The following is a 21,993-nucleotide window of genomic DNA, read 5'->3' as shown; positions in this document are numbered from 1 at the left end:
TCAACAATCGATAAAAAAAAGTTTTTACATGTAAGTACATATTTGCAATTGGACGAATTTGTTCTTCAATTATTTCACGACTTTAAGTGGACATACTTTTACATTTTTTCTTATTGGAACACTATTGTATACATATATGCTTCATTTGGAATTCAAACCTCATTGTTGTTATCGTTTTTAAAGTTCCTCGATTTTTAGTAATCATTCGGTTCTCTTGACCGCTGTAACAAAATTATACGTCGCCCCCATTTTACATATCCGCAAGTTCCGAAAAGCGTGACCACGTGGCGAAATATATCGACGGACGCTGTACGCGTGTCGCGATTCCAGGTTAAGCAGTATATACACGCCTGATTTGCACGCAATAACAATAATATCACGTTTGCGATATACTTTTTACACGCGTTTGTATTTATATATTTCACGCCGTATCAATATAATTTATATACTGTAAAATCGCGCGTCGAGTAGTTCACCCACAGTATACGTGAAGTTAGGTTAAGTGAAGTGTACTAATGGATAACAAAAGAAAACGTGAATGAACTCGACTCCGTGTACGAAAATACAGAGCTGTGAAAAGACAATCACACGACGACCGTCTTACCTTGGGAAAAAGTGAATTGTCAGCCAATTCTGACGAGGAAAGTAAGTTAATAGATATTATAATTATGCATTTTAATTTTTAAAATGAATATAGATTGCAAACGAATTTCTTATATTTTCAAAATTTTTGCAATTTCGTTAAATGCATGCTCGTTTATTTTTTATGTAATTTCAAAGGTAATGATAATGCAGAAGGAGCAACTACTTCTAGTTCTGCACATATTGATGTCGAAGGGACTGACGTGCATCCTAAATCAAACAGTTCTGTCAGTGAAAGTGAAGACGTACATCCTCACTGTGAGCTTCATACCAGTGTTGAACACGATAGAGGAGTAATAGAACGTCGAGTAGAACAGGAAGATAATGTAGAACAAGAAACCGAAGAAGATACAGTAGAAGATGATGAAGAACATGAAGAAGATGAAGATGATGAACATGACGAAGATGAAGAGGAACATAAAAGTGACAACGATGAAGAAAATGAAGCAGTGAAAGTGAAGGAAATCAAAAGATGGGTTATTGAAAGTGGCATTAGTTTCACACACGTAGATAGTTTGTTAGCAATTTTACGCAGACGAGTACTTCCTCAATTGCCAAAGTCACATAAAACTTTTTTGCAAACATCGGCGGCAGCGTACAATTTAGAAGAAATGGAGGATTCTAGTGAAGAAAATGGACAATTTGTTTATTTTAGTATATCTAAGGGGCTTCATGCTTGTGTAAATGAAGATTTACGTACTGACAATGAAATACAAGTTCAGTTTAATGTTGATGGCATACCAATTTTTAAATCTAGCTGCGCTCAATTCTGGCCTATATTGTGTAAAGTTTTTCACAAGCACGACGTGTACAAGCCCTTTCCTGTTGCTATATATTTCGGTTCATCAAAGCCGAAAAGTATGGACGAATACTTCGCAAAGTTTGTTGAGGAAATGAACATCTTGTCAGCAGAAGGCATACTTATTAACGGTAAGATGTTGCAAATTTCGATCCAATGTTTTAACTGTGATACGCCAGCTCGATCTATGATAAAATGCGTCAAAGGCCATACAGGATTTTATGCGTGTGAACGATGTCTTGTACGTGGGTATAAGGTCAATAGAATTATGGTTTTCCCAACAGCCGATAGTCAACGTAGAACTGCTGGAGCATTTCGTAATCGAGAACAACCACAACACCACAATGCAATGTCACCACTATGGCATTTATATCCACATATTAATACGATAATACATTTCTTATTGGATTCTTTGCATCTATTTGCGCTGGGTACAGGAAAAAAGTTAATTGCAGATTATTGGCTGTATGGAAATCTGAATGTAAGATTAAGTCGTAGGTATAGATTGGCTTTATCTGAGCGAATGGAATATTTGCAATCGTTCGTTCCATGTGAATTCCAACGCAAATCAAGATCCATTAAATATGTTGCAAAATGGAAAGGGACTGAACAACGATTTTTTCTATTGTATTGTGGCCCTATCGTATTGAAAGATGTTTTGAGGTCGAAATTGTACCGACACTTCTTACTGCTGTACGTGGCTTATAGGTTATTATCTTCACCAGAGCTTGCTTTAAAGTATAACGAACATGCTAATAAATATCTGAGATCATTTTTCATGGTACTGAAACAATATTATGGAAGGGAATCTCAAGTCATGAATGCGCGTTTAGTGAAGTAGCAGCACGCAGCGACGTAAATGTATTACAACTACAAGTTAGAAATATTTGGACAGCAGAACACAATAATATTCTCGTTTAAGAAAAGCAGTACAGTTGTGTTCAACACAAGCTTGAGAATCTGCAGTTGTGGGACATACTTCTGCAACCCAAAGTTCAGGTATTCTGACACAGGTATTGTATGTGAAGGAGCCGTAACTTCGAGAACTACCCTAGATTGTCGTTTTAGAGTGGAGACTAGTGAAGGTAACTGGCAAGAATTATTATCCAGCTTAATCAATACGGTGCAGGTCGGAAAAAGGCCGAATTGAAGCATATTTTCGAGCTGGCAATTAGAAGATTCGAAGTCACATATACACAGACAAACTATGTCTACAGAGTACCATGCATTGGGGTCTAAACCAGAGACCCTAATGTCTCATGTTATCGAAAAAAATTATGATATCTTAGGGGTAACCCCAGAAGACTTTGTAAAGGAGCATGCATCTGAGCAATCCGTTTATTCTGATCTACAAGCAGAGTTCAAGGTGCATTGCCATGATTATGATCAAGATCTGAATGCAGGTATCAGTTCTAAGGCTGTTGGATTCTGCGCAAAAATCCTCTTTGAAGTTGGCCCTGAGTCTCGTAAGGTAAAGAAGGGTAGTGCCGACAAGATATGGAAATTCATCATTACGTACGGTTCAGCAAAGCACACAGTCTTTGTAGCCACCTATAAGCAAGAGGGATCTGTGTACAACAAAACTAGTTCTGATAAGCATATGGTAATTTCTATAAAGCAGGCTGGCCTATTGGCAATATCTACTTTCAACGGACTGACAAACTTCGCAATGGCCATGCCAGTGCCTCAATATTTGATGACTCCCTTAGCTGGAGCAGTGTTTAGCAGAGATGACATCCATGCCATGGCTGATGAACTAAACATACCTATTCTGGATGTCTTGAAGAAGATTAATTCTAGCTGTCAAAGCGGTGGTCATTATCTAATAACATCGGACTCTAATTTCGCCATGTGTGGCTCAATATCAGCTACTAGAAACCTAAAGGAGGCATCACAAAGGGCTGCCATTGTTACAAAAGTGACAAAACAGTACATAGCAAAAAACAAAATACCTAACATGGATGTCTTTAAAATAGTTGCAAAGTATGCAACAGGTGGTGTGCCACATGAATTCCAGTATGAAAGAATAGTAGAAGAGTTTGACAAGGCTCAGGCGTCAAGGATTAGTAGAACGCAGATACTAAGGCTTGTCAGTGAGTCTTCAATAGGCGGAAACATCACTTTCATGTCAGCTCATGGAAGTGCTCCTTCGGATCCAGCACCAGAAGTGCTGCCAAGGCCGCGCTAGGACAGGCAGCCTAATGCCACAGAAGATGTCTAATCTAATCTAATTCACGTAGCTGAAGATGTTAAAAACATGAAGTGTCATTTGTCAATAATATCTGCATTTCTCTTTGAAAATACATTGGGCTGAGTAATAAAAAAATGCATTCGTACTCCTAATCGACCTCTGGCTCAGGTTTGTCGACGATTACATGAGCAACGAAGGCTGGTTAAAAAAGTTATGTTACCACCTACGTTGGAAATTCTAAAGTGGAGGAGCGATGCTACCTTGCACAATGTATTCTCTATTCAGAAATTAAAATTCAAAGGCTTCACGCTATCCACAGATGTTCCTAATAATATGGTGCTTCTGAAAACTGATAAAATACTTAAAATTACTAAAATGCATTGTCCAATTGACGACATGAATAGTGTTACAATCGAGGGATTCCTTTGGAAAACCAAGCAATCCGTTTACATATATCCTTGTGACTCTAAACATTTAAAAATGTGGGAGCTCACTCACAAGCCATCATCGACAAAACTGAGCTATGATATTCATCGCATTAGACGTAAGATGGTACTACTAGGATTACCAAGGCAACCGTTGCTGGGCAGGCATGTGAGGAAATTTATTATGCCCCTCTTACACACTAGCAAAGTTTAAATTTTTCAATGATTTATGGCACATGTAATTTCTAATTTATCTACCAAGTAAGGTATTGATTTCCTTGCAAAACTTGAACTTTGTTTATTTCAGAATTTCTCTGTGAAAAAAATTGATATGTGAATAGAAACCTTGACTTCCACTAAAATGTTATGCTATTTATATATTCCGTGATCTCTTGTAAACGTAATAATTTTTTATTTCATTTGACGGGCAACTTTTAATGTTTACGTAAATGACATTGATTTATAATATCGTAGACTTAAAATAGAAATAGAAATTGCTAATATTTTAGTAAGTGGTGTGATACGACACGTGTCTCGTGGACTCGCGTATTCTATGCTCGATACAAGACACGTATCGTTGTAGATAATGGCGCGAAACATGCAAACATTAGGAGTAGGTTAGGTTAGGCATCACTACCCAACATCCATTGGAGCGAGAGAGAGGGCTGACAAAGTGACCGCCGCATGACGTATCGGTGCCAGTTTTATGAAGTAATGAAGTGAAGAAACCTAACAAAATACCTATTGAAGAATCGTCCACAGAGGGACAACACAACATTAACGAAGGTGATAATATTGATTATATAATCAAGTTCGAAATTGTGATTAATTTTTCAGTTCAAACAAGAAATTAAAATATTCTAAATAACTTCGAAAAACCCAAATAAAAATAATACTCATCCACAAATCGCGGCGTAGATTGTGAATTTAAATTAGCATTGAACTTTACACCAGTTGACACGTATTCGGTTGAGAAAGAATATAGTTTGTCTTCACACGTGCAATCCAGACTCTACTCATTGTCAGTGGTGAAAATTCTACAAAACGTTTACAGAAACACTAGAGACTATTGAAAAAAGTAATAATTCTTAATTGTCGCGTCAATCTCGTAGTAGTCGTAATTTATCATATTGAAGTTGATAATGTTATCGTAACAATTTATGCTGAGGAAGCACCATTATTTCGCCATGTTGGAACTGTTTGAAATTCAGTAAACCGTAATGAAACAAAACACTCACATATTTCGAAAGCTTAATTCCTGAAAAATCATTGTAAAATTAAGAAAATAGTGATTTTTTCCCCAATGTTTCGTCATTACGATAACGTTACTAACTTCAACCTTCTCAAGATTCACCTTTCAACTGAAGCAAATAATTAAACGTTCACTTACTAGGTAATTGAGAATAATATCGTAATAATAAATGAAGAGATTGGAAAAAAAAATATCTCATCATTTCTACTTACTACTTTAACCATTCGTTTCTCTGTGAAATAAGTATATTTTATTATTTATAGGTAAAACTATGGACATGTATCCATTTCAATTCGTACAGTTTTTACCCAAAGGAAAAGGCGTCGATATTGACTGTGTGCCGCTGAGTTGGCTCGATCACAATTCTGAGAAGAAAGAGTGTGTTGCAAAGTTTATGCCTCCACCATACACTAAAGCTAAAAGTAAGCTTTTAAACTCATTGATAAGAGATCTAAAGGATCCGGATCCTGACTGGCCGCTTTACGAAGTACTGATGCGTGGCCAAGCAAGTGAGTTCTGATGTGAAATTCATTCAAAACTAAATTCGTGCAATCTTTCATTTTCAAGTTTGACTTCTTTTTTGTGTTTGTTAGATTTGTTTTATTTATTTCTTTGGCAGACTAAATTGAACTATGATAAATATTTTGATAAGCTATTAATTGCTATTTCTATTTACCAGAAACATATGACGAAGCTATGTTACGTCTAAACGCTGTGCAAACTCAAGAATATGCTTACACAAGTGACTCTGATTTAAATCAAGAAGAAAAATGTAAAAAATTAACTAAAACGTTTGCTCTCAAAAAAATAACTGCAGATGCAACTCTTGTTGAAAATTTAATGCAAGTACCGGCCATAAGTTCTGCTAGCGATTCTGAATCTGCATCAGGATATTCTCGATGTGAGTTGTCTCTTAGAAAAACCACGTTGAACGGAGGGTATTACGTTCTGAAAGTAGAGAAAAAAAAGAAACATTTTTTTAAGTATATGGACATTTCCTTTCACAAATTTTCAAATTAGTTTTCTTGAATACGTGACTGTTTGAAAAATTTTGTTGCTATCAATATTTATTTCACCAAGTCCGAACAAAATAATGGCTTTTCCCTGCAAGATTTTTACTGATATCCGATATGTTTTTAGAAATCATTTGTAACCTTGTATCTTACGTGTCATCATTAGCAAATTATAATTCTACCTCGGAGGCTCCTGCTATGGAAGAAAAGCAAAACGTGAACTGTAAAAAAAGGAAAATATCTAATTCCACGCACGAACAGACTCTCAGAGATATTTCAAATCGTCCGACATCTCATGTAACTAGCAATAAAACTTCACCACGAAGACGTGTCGAATGTAATACAAATGTGTCATCATCGGATGAAGCAACTAGCTCCGGTGAGTAATTATTTTCCGCAGTTGTACGTATGACAACTAATTTTTTACACACTACCCTCCTTTTTTTCTTGCAGATTATTCAAAGTCAAAAATGAAAAAAATCTTAAATACGCAGCTTGATAAAACATTGTTGACAGATAAATCTGTACAACCAAGCAAGTTTAGCCGAAAAGGTATCAGAATCAAAATTTTTATTTCATCATTTCCTCTTCTTTTCTGGAATCCGTTCATTTAAGACTTTTTTTTCAACAGATATAACCAACCTCGGATGTGAAGGAAATGATTCACTGTCTGACATTCAAGGTTAGTTAGCCAAACTAAACCAATTTTATTTCTTTCGATTATTCATATCTATGTTTTTTACACAAGTTTATTACACGATCACAGACTCAAATATAGCTCATAGATGTAGATCTGAAGGTCATTCTCCACGTACACCTAAAGAAATTGATACTGAAAGCCACCCATCAACTTCTGTGCATCATTTCACACCACGTGCAGCAAAAATACCTCTGTGTAGCTCTGACACACAGTCTTCAAAAAATTCAAAATCCGTTTATACTCGAAGTTGTATAGACGCTGCATACCAGAAAACACCAGTATCAACAAAAACTTCATGTAAGTAGTTTAATGTTCAAATTTTTTCTTGAATAAGCCTCATTATGATCTCTAGAAAAGTTTTGTTTCATTGTTCTGTGTGTTAGTTCTGTTAGCTACATTTATTCACAAAATTGCTATTTAAAAAATCTGTTATAAGACGTTATAAGACTAGGCATATTTATAAGATGATAATGGCAGGTTTTATGATGTCACATTAATATGAACATGGATTTGTTACAGTCCTACTGTAGCCGGATTCTGCAACTCTTTACCGAGTACTATCGATAACGTTAAGTGGCGACGTTCGTCGCTTGCACTATCGATGGTTGAGACAGACAGTGATTCTGTAACTACGCGTCATCGGACAAAATCGTTGCAAGATGTGCTGTTTGTGAAACGACAAAAGTCGACAACTTTTATTGAAATGTGACAACGTCGCATATTATTACTATGAATTTTATAGGGACTTTGGTGATTTTGGGTAATATAATGTAAAGTGTCAGTCGCATCTGTGTAAATTTATATAAGCGCGGTTAGCTTGCCCATTGTATCAACAATATTGAAACTCCTTATTCCTTTATTTAAACTACCGTACTTAATTCTTCGAACCCACCTTGTTACCTATATCTTGTTTCAAACTATGGCATCGTAAGTATAATATAACAATTACACATCATTTTATAATCTGATGATATTGAATATCAGTATGACATAATTTATAAACGTATATACATATAAACGCTTTGTAGAAAAAGAATTAGAAGCGGACGGGCGACGAATGCGCAATTAGCGGCAATGGTGCAGTTTTTCGAAACACACAAAGGGATTGCGGAAGGGAAATTTCTAATTATGAATGAAAAGAAAGAACTCCGTAAAAAATGGAATCAATTGGCAAATACTTTAAATATGACCAAAGGTGCAACCAAAACCACAGCTCAATGGCAAGTAGTACGTATAATCCAAGACATAATATTTTTAATTATATTCTACCAATTGCAATATAAATAACTTGAACGATCAAATTTCATGTACACAGACTTGGAGAGATATGAAAAGTCGAACATCACAGAAAGCACGTAAAATTAGAAATCAGCGTGATGCAACAGGCAATAAAGAAATTGACGAAGTTCCATTGACACCATTAGAGCTAAGAGTCATTGGAATCATTTGCAAAAACTACGTTGAAGGTAGCTCTGACTGTCCTGATAGCGTTCCTGAAGAAGAGGTATTTATTACATAGTTTATGGAAATTACATTTAAGTTGACATTGAAGTAGTTGAATACATGATTTGTAATACACTATTGATACTCTCATTGTACCATTGAGTTTTTGTTTCATTGACTTGAAACAGGAGTTACAAGAACAGCTTGCTGCAGGCGACTCCTCACCATTATTAAAACCTCCACGTGTAGTTAGCATCTTTGACCACATAGCGAGTACATCAACATGCACTGATGTTTTTAGTATTCTGAATCGTTGTTCCATTTCGAACATTATTATTTTTAATACCGATAGAAAACCCCAATGTTGACCTCATTGACTGGGAATATATGAAATTGGGCAACACTGAAGAAGGCATTGCAGAAAGTAAAGTGCAAGTCAAAAATATAAACGAAAATATAGAAAAACACGCACTAATAGAAACATTGGATGTAGAAAACAAATCGGCAACAGTCAATGCCAATAGCCGCCGATACTTCAAAGATTCACAAAAAAAAAAAAAACCTTACACAACCGACAGTGCCCCAACTACAGGAACAAGAAAACGTATGTATTCTCAATTTTCATTGAACTTAGAATGTTGTACGTGATTCTGTCATAAATGTTACATCCGTACAATATCATCATTTATGAATTTTAAAGAACACTGATACGATATCGAATATAGACTATGTACCAACAATTATGCTATTCTGTTTCAAGGAAGACAATCTGAACAATTATCTTCTACACGGGACCAGTTTGCAGCAATTGCTGAGTCACATGTCCAATCAATGATGGTTAGATTGTAATTTCAGTAAAACTGCTATCGATTTACTGTATGATATAGGATAATTTTCATTTACATGAACTATTTTCGCAGATGCTAGCTGAAGCTGCAAAATTACAGGCAGAAGGGACAAAGCGTCATGCCGATGCTATGGGTCGATTGGCAGAAGCGATGGAACGGCAAGCTGATGCAGCTGTGCAAAACGCTACCAATGAAAAAGCGAAAATCGAAGTCATGTCTCAGCTCGTAGAAGTACTATCATAGATTTTACCAACTTACCAATAATAGTACAGTATAGTTGAGTGTAGTGTTGTATAGGACTTCATCGTAAACAACAAACTATTGAACATGGACCAAAGTTTATATCAATAAGTATTATTTAAATTCAAGATGCCAAAACGTATTATAGTTAAAATATAGATATTATGTACTCGTTTTATGATATACAAATATAATATTAAAATGTTGAACCGATAAGTAATATAGTGAAAATACAGATATATGTACTCGTCTTACAATATACAAATATAATATTAAAATGTTAAACCAATAAGTAATATATAACAAATTTAAATACACATTATAGTTTTATAATAATAATAAATACATATATTATTATTCAGATTTTACAATTTATTTAAAATTCGGTAAACCAAATTTAATATTATGTCGTATTACATTGTGATATCCCTTGGTTTCACGGACGCGAACCAAGCAAGAACTACCCATCCCTTTGCCCAGGGTACTGCTATCCCTAAACGGCTAGCAGGCCCATACACCCGTATACTTGAGTATAGCCTACGCGCCGCGTCAGCCAAGTCAGTGGTACGGAGTTTACCAAAAACAAAAACATAAAACCACCCCTGACTTGTGCCACCTCCACTGCGGTACGTAAGCATATCTTGAGTATATAAAAAACGGCCGGACCCAAAAGTCCCAGTGTATTGACATTCATAGTAGTCTGCGCTCCGCTCAGCAAAATCTCAAACTTAAATCAATCGATGAAGAGTAACTTGTTCCTCCGTACCAAGATTATGCCTCTTATGGTCTACATCCACCGTAACAACATTATACCTTTCATAATCTAAATTGTGTATATATTAACCGATCTTGAATACGGCGAGCAAGTGCAAGAGGCGGAAGATTATTGCCGTCATCATCATCCATGTTCGCCATGTTAGGTATATTTGTCACATATTCATCTGGATCCTCATACATATCTGGTGGTAGCCCAAAATCAATACGCATATTGTGTAATACTGCACGGGCATTAACAATTTTTCCAGCCATTCCAAGCTCATATTGCAAAACTCTGTGTTTAGAAAGACACCTCCACGTACTTTTAAGCACTCCAAACAATCGTTCAACTTCAGTTTCTTGCACTACACAATGATTGATTATAATTGAAATGTGGAGTTCCTTCTCATTCGTTAGATAATGGAGTCATCAGCCATGGTTCCAAGGGGTAACCCTGGTCACCTGATAAAATATTCAACATTACGAGTAATTTATTTATCAATGAATCACTATGTTGAAAACTACTATTCATAAATGTTACAAGTAACAAGTTACAACTTACCAATAAGAAACGTTCTTTCACCTCGATTGTATTCACGCTCCATTATGCGTCGTACAGGGGATGTACTCCATATGTATGAATCGTTTCTTGCCCCAGGATAACGTGCATTGATGTTTAATATCTTCAAGTTAGGATCACATATCTGCATGAAAAACGTTTTCATTATCCACAGTTATGTGTTCTATTACACTCGTATTTGCTACGTATCTACGTGATAACGGTTAAAAATCGTACCGCTTGCACATTGAGTGAGTGATATCCATGGTGATTAACATATGCCTCCTCCTGTTCTCTAGGCCCAAGCAATGCGACATGAGTGCAATCAATTGCTCCAATAGCTCCTTGAAATGGTTGACGTGCGGTGGCAAATTGTGATGCTGCTCGTTGCCGATCTTCCGGAGTCATGGGAAATTGTACCCATGGCCTTAGTAATCGTTCATTGATAGCATTTGTGACATCATGAATGCACCGACTCACTGGTGACTGACTTAATGAGATACCCCACTGGTCTCCTACTGGACGTTGATAACAACCGGTGGCATAAAATCTCACAGCTGTTAATACCTGACATATGAAAATACTAAATATAGTTCACAATAAAATGCAAATTGGTGATTGGCATGCAAACATAATACCTGTATTTGGATTGAGAGTCCACTGTCCCTCACACGTTGTAAACTAGGCTGTAGAGTGTCAATCAGGTCTGCTGCAAGTTGTGGGTTTATGCGGTATAATTCAATAAACTCTTCATTTGTTAAATCAAATGGGTCTTTCTCTCTTCGCATCAACTTGCGTTCTAATGTTCGTTCTAAACGCCTAACTCTATAATCTAAATTTAATATATCTATCGCAAGATAACCCTCTGCCATCCTGTAAAAATTTGAATGAATTAAAAATTTGAAACAACTTGTATTACACCTCATAATAGGTTTACACGGATGACGCGTAAACATCGGAATGCTTTATAAACAAACATAACCTATCAGTTATCAGATTTCATTGAATCAATCATTTGACTTGTATGATAAAAACATATATGTATAATACATAAAACCTGGCACTTACCTCAACTATAGCCAATATACTTCAGTATTAATAACCGAATAAATTAATTCACAATGACACAGAAAGTTCGTGTAACTCCGTATAATGGCTTCTTACTCTTTTTCTTTAAATAAGGCACCTAGAGCGCGTAGCTTATGTATGTAGTACTACAAAACACAACGTTAAAGCCTAAACGAGCGTTCTTCAGCCCTTGTTAAGCTAAGCAACATTCGTCGATAGTCAGCGACGCGGCCGTCCGACAAATATCGACATCACGGCTGTAGAGAATCACTTCAAACGAAAAACGTCGATAGCATTGGTTAACGATAGCGATAATTATCGATATCGAGTTACAGAATCCGGCTACTGAAGTAGTAAAACGTTCCCATAAGCACAACAGTAAGCCAAGGAAATATTTGATCGAATATATGTTGTAACGTGGCATTTTTACTGCGCGTTCCACACGGTTCCCCGAACCCTAGACGGAATCCAAAATTAGGGAGCCCGCAGATCAGACCGCGGCTCATTTCGAAAAAGAGCGCCAGGACAACGGTCACGCATCCGAGACTCTGAGAGGGGACCATTGTCGGTAGCGAATACGACTTTTCAGGATTTTTGTTTATTTTTTTTTTGGGTGGCGAGTAAATGCGGCCTCAGACAGGGGATCGGCAGCAAATTCGAACGACGTTACCGGACGGCAATCGCGGCGGATCGCGACGAAAGGAGGGCCTCACACGAGGCTACGGAGAGAGCGTCAACGGAGAGCTATGCCGCGAGGGAACCCAAGGCGGACGAGATTCCCGTTGTTGGCCGGCGAGCCGTAGCCCCCCCTCCGTCGCCCAACTGACGACAGGTACCCTCGCGAAGTCGTCACCACGCCACTGTCGAGCTACGGGGTACCAGAGACTGGCCACCCAATCAACACCCCGCGACAGCGGAATTTAACGATAGCGATAAGCTAGGCTGTAAGAATTTCGTAACGAGAACCCCAATTAGATCGGGAGAATTTTGACTACGGATAGCGCCTATGTTCGAGGCATGTTCGAATTGCGGCTCCGATTTGCAGAGCTCGTCACTTGAGTCCTGGCGACGTTTCGCGGTGGTCACGATTGAATCAAGCAAAAGTTAGAAAATTGTGTGTGACATGGCGGAGACCGGTGTCGGAGAATTCCTCGTGTAGATGCGAAGCGGTAAGCGCTTGTAATTCTTTGCGAACATATTTCGAGCACAAGTTAGATTGGCGCACTGGTAAACGGTCGGCCCACTTGATTATTGAGTTAGAGTAGCGCTCGAAATTTGTTTGCCGATCTCCTTGATGATGACCGTAGCCTGAGTTTTCGAGTGGGGGACAATTTCGGTTCGAAATTGAGTGTGGCCAAATTCCGCTGCATGGGGTCTCGTCGAGTCTGCGTATGTAAAAAGTGTCACCTCTCGTGTGGGTCGCGTATCACTGTGCGTGGATGCTCGGTTTAGCGGGACGGGTTGCGAACTTTTTGGAAATAGGGACTACGACTGGAGCTCGGATGCGTCATAATACGCTACACACAAGCACGAAAAGAAAAGCTTCCTAAGTTTATTAATTTGGTCGCCGTTAGCGCGTCGAGTCACGTCCTTTTGGTTTAGTTCATGAATTATTGTGTATAAGTAAGGTGGCGACTAGCGCACGTAGAAGTAAGACATCACCTAGATTTAATAACGATAGCGGTTAGCGCGACGATCATGATCTAGATTACGTTTTTGTCTAGCGGTTCATGATTGAGTGACGATTAGCGTCGTAGTTAGTAGAGGACGATCACGGACAGCGCATCGAGGCAAAATTTTGTTTTTGGTTTTTGTGAGTTAGGGTATTATTAAGACAGCGACTAGCGCACGTAGGCCGTAGCGGTCTTCTAGATCTATTCATTTTTTTTTCAATATTTTGTTTGTTCTTCCTTTTTTTTTTGGTTAAATCTAAGCATTTGTATTTGGAATCGCGAAGAACGACTTTCGCAGTATTATTATTATTTTTATTTTTTTTTGTATTATCGCTGGCTAGAAATATATTATTGGAATTTTATAGTGAATTGGCCAAACCACGTGTTGGCGTACGTGTGTTGTATCTCTCTCTACCCCTTTCCGCGGTACTGAGCTATCGAGTATATGGTCGCGGTATTTCGCAATACCGATTTTGAGGCGTGTTAATCACGCCAGTCGCCCAACAAATTTCGCGATATTGTTTTAGGTCCAGGGTACATCGTGGACGCCGATTATGTGTGCGCGCGGTAAGTTCTCGGTCATTTTCTCCGAGTGACCGAAGACCGGGAAAAATTCACGTCACAATGTATAACCATAGAGAGTTTGCAGCAGGACGGCTTATAGGTGCTTGAGGAAAAGAAAAAGGAGACGAATTGTGGAAGGCACTAACAAGGGAATTGAACTCCTTAGGGTTTGAGAAAACACAAATTCAGTGGCAGAAGGTGAGTCAACTTGGAAAACTTCCTTATAAAAACGTTGATTTTATCAACACTGTTTATTTGCAGTTAGTATAATTTACTTATAGATGAAACCATAATAGGTAAATCTTTTTATTCTCATTCACCAAGTTTCTACCAGAACTGAAATAAAAGTTTTGAAAAGAGACTGAAAGTTTTGTGACGGTGGAAACTCTGTTTTTGAAGAACAGCTCTTATGGCATTTTTCAGTCTTGGAAGGATATAAAAACTCGAGTCAGAGCCAAAGCTGTAAGCCTTAAAAATGCCCGCATCAAAACTGGCACTTTTCCTATGGATAATAATACGCTATCGGAAGGAGATTTGATGATCCTCGGATTGATAGGACCTGCTGCAACAGAAGGGTGCAGGCTCCCTGATTCCATGCCTGAAGAGGTGGTATGTAATGAGAACATTAAATACAAAGACTGCTTACAGAAGATATTCTTTTAGATAGATTACATACCGAGTACAAGACGAGATCAAAATTGTGGCAAATAATTTGAAAAATGTGCGTGAATGAACGATAATAACTGATGGTATTAAAGTTTGATTTAACGCTGAACAAAAGAACTCATTTATATCGGATCAACTGCTCTAGCTCAGCCCCCATAAATGGTATACAAATTAATCCCTTCCATTTAAATGATTGAAAAGACAATCATGTTTATTCATGTACATATTTCAGTCTACAATTACACAACTGCGGGAAGCAGACGAGTCGGTGTTAAATGAGATACCTACTCATATATCGGTATTCGAAGAGTACAACATAGTTTCGACAAACACTATAATTGGTAAGCGTATATCCCGAGCAGCCACGTGTATTACTAACAATAATGATGTATGATATGATGTTGCAGCAACGTGTTTTATTCGTAGAATCAGGCACGGCGATAGGACAAGAGGAGGAACACACCATACAAGAATCTGATAAATTAAAGCACCTTTCAGAACCCAAAACATTTGTAGAAGTCGTCCGCGGTGATGATGGCATAGGCATGGCATCATCATCGCACACACTGTCACACCCATCATTGCAGCAGACAACCCCAAACATAAAAACAGCCACACACCCTGTCAGAGCCTTGTGCAAGAAGAAAAACAAAAGAAGAGATGATGTCTTTAAGACGGTTGTAGAAATGCAAGAAAAGCAGAACGAAATACTTGAGGTATTTCTGTTTAAACTGTATATGAATAAATCAATCTGCAAATTATTATGCCAGTGGAATTGTGCAAATATTTGTACTTATATGTTTTAGAGAATGTCACAGGCGATGCTAATGTCTGCAAATAACGAAGCCAAACGACTGGAGCTGGAGAAAGATAAATTAGAAGTGAAGAGGCAGATATGCCAGGCTCTAAATTCAATAGCGGTAGCGATGACAGGATTCCATTAATCTCCATCATATTCTTATTAAAAATTTTTTTTTTTATAATATGAAACTTTATGTATGATTTCTTTTCTTACACACGGACGTGGTTTTGTTTTTGAGAATTCTGTGCCAGTGACATGCTCAGAAATTGAGATGGAAAATAAAAACGCCGAATGAGTTCAGGTTAAATGAAGTTTTTAGTTTTTTGAACTATTTTTTTGAACGCCCATCTTTTTTGGCAGGTTATGCACATTTTTTTGTTCGTTTTTTCCTAAATTCCGTAGGATTGCCATGGGAACCTTAAAACATAGTCAGCCGCAGAGTAAATCACAGAAGTCACTTTTCATAGCGAAAAATCGATGAACAGACAGCAGACTCTAAGGAAGCAATACAAATTTAAACTCACACGCTTCTTCTCATTCAAAAAAATTCAAATTATATACAATTTTCGTCATATATAGGACATCTCAACGCTAGAGATATTGTGTAAGATATATACATCTATCAAGTCTCACCACATACATACAGTAATGCTCAAAAGTATTTTGATAATATAAAATTCGTTATCACTTTGATCAATCGTTTCTCTTACTTTCTTTATTTCAACTTCATTTTCGAGTAATCGAGAGATCATTTTCAACAACTATATAGAACATCGAATTTGTTTCAACAAATAATAATATTGATTTTTGTAGTTTATTCTTGCATGCGATTAACTCAATTACTATGTTTGTCAAAATACTTTTGGGCGCTAGTTTATTTCATATGATTTTCCGGATTCTTCACGAAGTCACATGTACAACGCCAACTACAAATGCATAAAGTTGTCTCGGATAAGTTGCTGTTGTACACGGCATCTCTCAGCAAGGCGTGCTCTTCCTTCAAGAGGTTCAGCAATATAAGGTCCGGGTGCTGGCATAGCATTAGCCTGTGCGACATCTTCCTCGGCGATCTCTTCAAATGGTATTCGATAATACAAACGCATATTATGCAACATGGCACGAGCGTTGATCATTCTTCCCGCCATATCAGGCTCGTACATTAATAAATATTGCTGAAGCAGAAAAAAATATAAAATGACTATGAGAATAATTCGCTCTAAATTGAGTTTATAACTGTTGACTATTCTGAACACAAACTCACATGTGACAAGCATCTCCATACCGATTTAAGTGCACCAAAAAGTCACTCTATAACTGAGCGGGCACTACAATGTGCAGCGGTATACATATATTGTAACGTGGCATTTCGATTAGGCCTGCCCGTTACAAGGTACTCCCTGAACCCTGGGCGGAATCCCGGGATAAGGGTTCGGAAATCGAGTCGCGAAATAATCAGAGAGAGAGCGCCAGAACTGGAGTCGCGCTCCCGGGATTCGACAGGGACGAAATAGCGAATTACGAACAAGATATTGCAGGCTTTTGTTTTTATTTTTTTTTCGAGTACACCGGCTACCAGCTAGCGACCAACTCCGACGCCGAAGATATTTCGAGGCAAGGCGAAACCGCGGAGATCTCGCGGGAAGGACACCGAGGCTGCGGAGGGGGAGGCAACGCAGATCCCTGCAGCGCGGGAATCCAAGGCGGACGCGATTCCCGCTGGCGGCCGGCGCGCCGCAGCCTCCCCGCTCACCCCGCCTTCGCTCAACCGAAGCAACCGCGAGAGACCAGCTAGCGACGAGGGAGCACCACCCCGCTCGACCCCAGGACTCCGTAGAGCTGCGCGGGAGACGACATCGCGATCTAGCCCTAAGTTCTGCGCCGCGTAGCGACGACAGGTGCGCGGCAAGTTGCGCAATCCCCAAAATCGATGACCGATCGGTTGTTGCGCATTCTTAGGGTGATGACGTCACGAAAGATTAGCGTGACGAGATCGGCGTTGCGACCATTCGAGATCACTCTAGTTGTGGCGGTTAGCGAGGGCTAAAGCAGACAGTGATCGTGCGTTTTTTCTTGTTGTTTTGAGGGTTTCGAAGAAATAGAGTGATTGCGAGGCGAGATGTCGGGAAAAGATCACGCGGGAGTGGGCGAGTTCATCGCGTGGATGTGGAGCGGTAAACGCTGTTAACCTTCTTGCGAGAGAATCTTGAGAGATCATTAGTAAAGGCTTGCCGAGGACGGATAGCCAGTGAGGATTGGCGTTAGCGACTGTACTCGAGATTCTTTAGCCGATACATCTGCTTGGTGACCGTAGGCTGAGTTGCGCGTAAGGCGTATGCGTATGCCGTCAATTTGGTATTATTCCAAACTTTCTAAAATTTGAAATCAAAAACCTACAACATTTAACAAAGGAAAAAACCTTCATCAAAGCATTACGCTTCTTACAACACAAAGTGTCTATCGCTCGAAATTAAAACATGTTATCGACAGGAAAGGCTGTTAATCCAAAAACTAAATCATAATATTAACTTTTTCTTTTCGAACCATTTCACTAACTTAGATTATAAAAATTTCAACTTGGATATAGAGAAGGCCAATTGTTTATTCAATGCCATTAAGACAAATAATCTCTCTATCTAATAAAAAAGTTTCAAACAAATGAACGTAAAAAAAGATTATAATAACAATAGTAAAAAAAGATTATAATAACAATAGTATACGCATGAAGTTGGCGGTGGGGTGAGATCCCGAAAACAAAACAAAAAGCATCTAGCAAACCCTTTGACAGCTGTCATCGGCTGTTTATGACAGTCTTTGACAAATATCTTTATAGGTATCTGTTTCTGACGCGCAAAAAATGAACATGCAAACGAAAATTATCAAAATGATTCCCGATGGGAATTGTCTTTTTCGCGCGTTGGCGTATTGTGTATACGGCACTCAAGATCAACACGCAGAGGTGAGACTGAGTATCGTTTCAAATATAGTGGAAAATTGGTCAACATTTGCGGGTTTTATTACAGGTAATGAGTCAAACGGTGCTGTGATTAGGTCACCTGGTGATTACAAATCACATATGAATAAAAATGCAATATATGCAGCTGCGGACATTTTTCAGATATGTTTAATCGTGTATCGCGAAGAACAAATTCATCCACACTGGATCGGATCACAAAATGGAACACAATTCTCGCTACTCTTCACCGGCGACGAAGACAGTGGACTCTTTGATGTCTTGCAGAACCAAAATAAAATTCAGATAGTGAGTAATAAGTATGAAAAGTAACAATCAAATAATAGTCAATCTAAATATATCACCAAACAGTCAAAAGAACAGCCAGGATTTACGATGACAATGGAGAAAGGAGGAGTTTCAAGCAGCAGACAAGGCGATGAAAATGGTGGATAGTCGGAAGTATCACAAAAGGAAGAGAAAAATAAAATCGTAAGTGCGAAGACCCAAATAAGCCATTGAATAATATCCATCAAATATTCGTATAACCAGGAAAGAGGACGACCAGGATCGATGTTGACCACAAGAGAAAGAGGTGTTTTGCGGAATGAACATCAACGCAAATATAGAGAAAAAAATAATATGAAGAAGGTGATTTTGGAGAATAACGGGCGGAGCGGTAGCAAAAATAATTTAGCAAGTCAAGGAGATAGATAGATATCAATAGAGAAGGAACACCAATTTTCAACCAGTGCAACAGGTGCAGGACCTGTCATTAAATCAACATGAAGGAATTCGCCTGTCTACTAGACAATGCGTAAGGAAATAGTGAGGCGCGCAGCGCCGAGTGCCCGAGGCGCGTAGCGCCGAGATGGGGTTGGCGCGCGAAGCGCGCAGGGGCGAAGCCCCTAGTATTATAAAATTTAACAAACTCAAGTCTATACATACTCCTCAAGAGTTTCACACTAACAATTGGTTAGTTAACTTCCTCTTCCTTTCAGCCTCCCTTTTTACTATCGATACGTAGACGATATTATAACGTGTGTCAAGAACGAAAACCTACAACTCCTTCTGACTAAGTTTAACAACTTTCACCCACGTATACAATTCATCTTTGAGTTGGAAAAAGATGGTAAAATCAGTTTTCTAGACACTATGGTGATTAACCACAATGACACTATAATTTTAGATTGGCACCACAAACCAACCTGGTCTGGGAGATACATTCACTTTAACTCACATCATCCCATTAAACATAAAAAATCTGTCACCATATCCTTATTCGATCGCTGCCTTAGAATCTCAAACCCTCAATTCCTTAAAAAGAATTTAAAACTTGTAGAAACAACTCTCATTTCCAATGGCTACCCTATGAAATTCATTAATGATATCAAAAAGTATAGAGTAGATAAAATGTACAACTCGATTGATTGGAATGTAGACTTCAACAATCCAACTAATGTTAAGGATAAATTTAAAAACTCTATCTCTATACCTTACATTGAAAATCTATCTAGCCAAATCAAAAAAATTCTGAATGACGAGGGAATTGAAATTACTTTTAGAATATCTAATACTACCAAACTGTCTCTGTTTTCTCATCTTGAATCTGTAACTCCTAATTTAGAGAAAATTAACCGTGTATACAAAATACCATGTCGAGACTGTAGCAAGAATTATATTGGACAAACGTCACAACATCTAAAAAATAGAATTTCTGGCCATCGTTCTAATATCAAATGCCATGTCACTGATAGATGCGCTTTAGCAGATCACTCCTTAAGCCTGGGGCACAATTTCGATTTCAACAACTCTATAACCCTAGCTACAGAACCGAACTGGTACAAACGTATCATCAAAGAAATGATTCATATCTTTAAGAACAAAAGGAACTCTGTTAACAAACGTACAGATATTGAACATCTTAGCCACTTATACTCCAACATTCTCTAGTTTACATAATCTGGTTTTCAAATCTTGGCGCCCCTTACTCCGATTGGTCACCTGCCTTTGAAATCCATGACTTTCGAACATAGATCAAGATCACACGTGATCAACATAGATTTACGGATCGATTCCCGCTAACCTTCACTTCCGTCCGAAATGCTGTACTATTAACAACACCTAAGCATGTACTGGTCGTCATTTTTTGTGAGTAATCTTTTCAAATTTAACTGATCTCTTCGCCAATTCCAATTTCCACATTATTATTAAGCATTTTTTCTGACATATTTCATTTCTCATCAACCTATTTTTCCTCTATTTAACCATTCTTTAAAACTTGACACTTAACCTAAAACTGTCACTCAGACAAGTTTCTTGCAACTGTTTAATTTTTCACCGATTTTGTACAACAACAAATATTCGTTTGAACATATTTCCATGCTCTCAATTCAGAATTGTGTTTTGAAGCATCCTGTTTGTTAATTATTATGGAAATTATTCCTCAGGATGGTTGGCAGGACCCGGCCGAAACGTCGATTTTTATTCTCACGTCTTTCAAAGTATTAAACTTTCTTCTTCCTGACCGGAATTTCGACAAACTTCATCTCCATCATCCGTAATACCAACAGTGTCAATCGGTTACAGATAATGTTTACTTTCTTATAGTGGTTACTTTCGACGATTCGAAGATTGCGTTGAATGTGGTACCTTAATTTATTCAATATCATAATCATTATGGTATTATTCTACATGATTAGATTATTAATCTAATAATTAGACTCGTTGAATTTGTGTGTATGTTACATTTGTTATTGTTGAATCTGTGAGTTGAATTTGTAAATGTCAACATAAACCCGTATTATTTCGACGTGGTTCTTCATTATTCAATTTTTCCAGGAGAGTTCAAGACCAGCATCGGTAACAGAACGATGCCAACCGAGGGAATTCATACAGTCTTCATCCTCCACTTAATGAATAGCATCGGAGACGGTACAAATGGCGTTAGTCACGGCGATGATCAACCCAAGCGCATTCCGTGGTGTGATAATTCGTACCACCAAGAATTTTTTTCTAACGCTAAGAGGCAATCGAAAAGCATGCGGTTTGTTAATAGTCAAAGTCATAAGCCTGTAAAAACTGATATTCCATGTCTCCAAAACTTGATTGACACGCTTCAGGGTTTCCAATTGTTGTGGAGAAAATTAAAATCGCTTGGCTTCAACAGTTTTGACACGCGAAATGTCAATCAGGATCCATTGGAAAATTTTTTCGGAAACGTAAAGAGCCACGACTACAGGTCCAACAAACCGACATGCTATCAATTCGAAGCAATATTCAAATCGTTACTTATTACAAATTTAACATCCAAACACTCGCCGGGTTACAATTGTGAAAAGGACGGTGGAGCGTTCATTCTTTCAGAATGTAAAAGTTTGGTCGATGGTACAGAGTATTTAC

General features: G+C 38.1%; 2 protein-coding genes across 2 annotated transcripts; one reads left to right on the top strand and one right to left on the bottom strand.

Moving 5' to 3' along the window:
- Window positions 1–8,852: 8,852 nt before the first annotated feature.
- Window positions 8,853–9,556, top strand: LOC124301361 (uncharacterized). The gene is made up of 3 exons (XM_046756290.1): window positions 8,853–9,069; window positions 9,226–9,302; window positions 9,386–9,556. Exons 1-3 carry the CDS (start codon window positions 8,853–8,855, stop codon window positions 9,554–9,556), a joined length of 465 nt encoding a protein of 154 aa, XP_046612246.1.
- Window positions 9,557–10,715: 1,159 nt separating this feature from the next.
- LOC124301360 (putative nuclease HARBI1) lies at window positions 10,716–11,740 on the bottom strand. The gene is made up of 4 exons (XM_046756289.1): window positions 11,507–11,740; window positions 11,106–11,435; window positions 10,872–11,013; window positions 10,716–10,771 (listed from the first exon to the last, which is right to left on the bottom strand). Exons 1-4 carry the CDS (start codon window positions 11,738–11,740, stop codon window positions 10,716–10,718), a joined length of 762 nt encoding a protein of 253 aa, XP_046612245.1.
- Window positions 11,741–21,993: the final 10,253 nt, after the last annotated feature.

The sequence above is a fragment of the Neodiprion virginianus genome, chromosome 3 (genome assembly GCF_021901495.1).
Source record: "Neodiprion virginianus isolate iyNeoVirg1 chromosome 3, iyNeoVirg1.1, whole genome shotgun sequence".
Taxonomy (NCBI): Eukaryota; Metazoa; Arthropoda; class Insecta; order Hymenoptera; family Diprionidae; genus Neodiprion; species Neodiprion virginianus.
The sequence above is the reverse complement of the archived record's forward strand: the minus strand, read 5'-3'. Positions and strand labels throughout refer to the sequence as shown.